Source organism: Penaeus monodon, chromosome 1, assembly GCF_015228065.2.
Source record: "Penaeus monodon isolate SGIC_2016 chromosome 1, NSTDA_Pmon_1, whole genome shotgun sequence".
Lineage (NCBI taxonomy): Eukaryota > Metazoa > Arthropoda > Malacostraca > Decapoda > Penaeidae > Penaeus > Penaeus monodon.
In genome coordinates this window covers 21,353,503-21,356,002 of record NC_051386.1, presented here as the reverse complement: position 1 = coordinate 21,356,002, position 2,500 = coordinate 21,353,503, and the positions used below count along the sequence as shown (strand labels likewise).

Sequence of the window (2,500 nt, the reverse complement as noted above, 5' to 3'; positions counted from 1 at the left end):
ATTTTTATTAAAAATTTAATTTTTATTATATATATTTCTTTTTATGTTTTAAAAATTATATGAAAAATTTTTTTTTTATTATAAATTTTTAATTGTTTTTATATATTTATATATAATATAAAAATATATATAAAATAAAAAATTTGTTTTTGGGTTTTTTTGGGTTTTTTTGTTTGGTTGTGTGTGGGTTTTTGTTTTTTTTTTTGGTTTTTTTTTTTTTTTTAAAAAAAATTAAAAAAATAATATAAATTTAAAAAAAAGATATATATTTTGATTTTATATATAAAAAATATATACATAAAACCCAAAAAAAAAAAAAAAAAAAAAAAAAAAAAAAAAACAAAAACACAACAAACCCCCAAACACAAACCCCAAAAAAAAACAAACAAAACAACAAAACAAAAAACCCAAACAAAATTTAAACAAAACCCCCCAAACTAATTTTATCCAAAAAAAAATAAAAAAAAAAAAATACTATAAAAATTTATATAATAATAATAATTAAATATATTTAAAAATTAATTTAAAAATACATAAAAAAAAAAAAAATATAATTTTATATTAAAAATATATAATAATATAATTATAAAATATATATAGTTATATTATATATTATATATTATATTATAAAAAATATTATATAAATTGTTTTTAATAAAATTATTAAATATATATATATATTTTTATATATATATTATATATTAAAAAAAATTTATTATATGTAATGTAATATTTAAAAAAATAATTTTTAAAATATATATATAATAATTTAAAAATATATATATATAATTTTTAATAAAAAAAAAAAAAAAATAAACTATATAAAATAATTTAAAATAAAACAATAAAAATAAAAATAATATATAATAAAAAAATAATATATATATATATAATATATAATTATATATATTTTTTTATAACATATATAAAAAAAAATATAATTTTATAATTTAAAATATAATTATAAATTTTTAAAAAAAAATATAATATATAAAATAATTTTTATAAATATAATATAATATTTTATTTTTTCCCAAAAAAAAAAAAAAATTATAAAAAATATATATATATAAATATATATATATAATAATATAAAATATATATATAATAATATATATATAAAAATATATATATAAAATTTTTAAAAATTTAAAATTTTTAAATAAATTTTTTAAACAATATTATATAATAAATTTTTAAAAATTTTAAAATATAATATATAATATATAATATTAATATAAAAATTTTTTAATAAATATATATATAAATATAAAAATATATAATAATAATTATAATAATATATAATTTTATATACAAAATATACAATATTTAAAAATTTTTTAAATATAATTTAAAAATTTTTATAATATATAATATATTTAAAAAATTAATAAATTTTATAATATAACAAAAATTTTTTAATAATATAAAATTTTAAAAATTAAATTTATATTATAATTTTTTAAATTTAAAAAATAAAAAATTTTTAAAAAATATATTAAAAATATATATATATTAAAAAAAAAAATAATATATTATAATATAATAATTAAATAAAATTTATAAATTTTTTTTTTAATATATATATATATATATCTATATATACATATTAATATATATAATATATATATATATTATATAATATATATATATACACATATATATACATATATATATATACATATATATACATATACATATAAATATACATATATATATAACATATATATATATATATATATACATATATATATATATATATATATATACATATATATTATATATATATTTTATATCTACATATATATATATATATATATATATATATATATATATATATATATATATATATATATATATATATATATATAATTACATATACATATACATATACATATACATATACATATACATATGTGTATATGTATATAAGAAATATAATATCTACCATTACTCTCTTCCTCCAATAACAGGCAAAAACGATGGGACGAGGCCCTGGAGCGCCCACCGCTAAACTACCAAGAGTTCTTTGATGAAGATGTAGGCCAGATCCCTGGAATTACAATCTGGGAAATTGAAAACTTCCTGCCAAACCAGATTGAGGAATCAGTTTATGGCAAGTTCTATGAAGGGGACTGCTATATTGTCCTCAAGACTGAGATGGACGATTCTCAGAATCTTGAGTGGAAGATCTTTTTCTGGATTGGTGAGAAGTCTACGGTAAGGGTTGATGGTAGCTTGTGACTTATATTATTATTTTTACAAGTTTTTACAATCTTCGATAATTTCCTGGAAGCTTTTCAGATAATTGTGTTTAGTGATTCGTTCATACAATTTTTTGTTAATGTTGTTTCTTCTCCTCCAGTTGGACAAAAAGGCCTGTTCTGCCATCCACGCTGTCAACCTGCGCAACTACTTGGGGGCTCAAGGACGCACACACAGAGAGGAGCAAGGAGATGAGTCAGATGATTTCCTGGAGCTGTTTGACCACGACATCACA

At 13.7% G+C, this 2,500-nt stretch overlaps 1 protein-coding gene across 1 annotated transcript in view; it reads left to right on the top strand.

The window, feature by feature from the left end:
* The window catches only part of LOC119570152 (protein flightless-1-like), a gene marked incomplete in the record, with an annotated part of 19,152 nt that overhangs the window by 4,746 nt on the left and 11,906 nt on the right, over nucleotides 1-2,500 (top strand). Inside the window, 2 exon segments of the mRNA XM_037918032.1 lie at nucleotides 1,974-2,220; nucleotides 2,366-2,500. The exon segment at nucleotides 2,366-2,500 is cut by the window's right edge and continues 51 nt beyond it. Of these exon segments, the coding sequence (XP_037773960.1) occupies nucleotides 1,974-2,220; nucleotides 2,366-2,500 (382 nt within the window).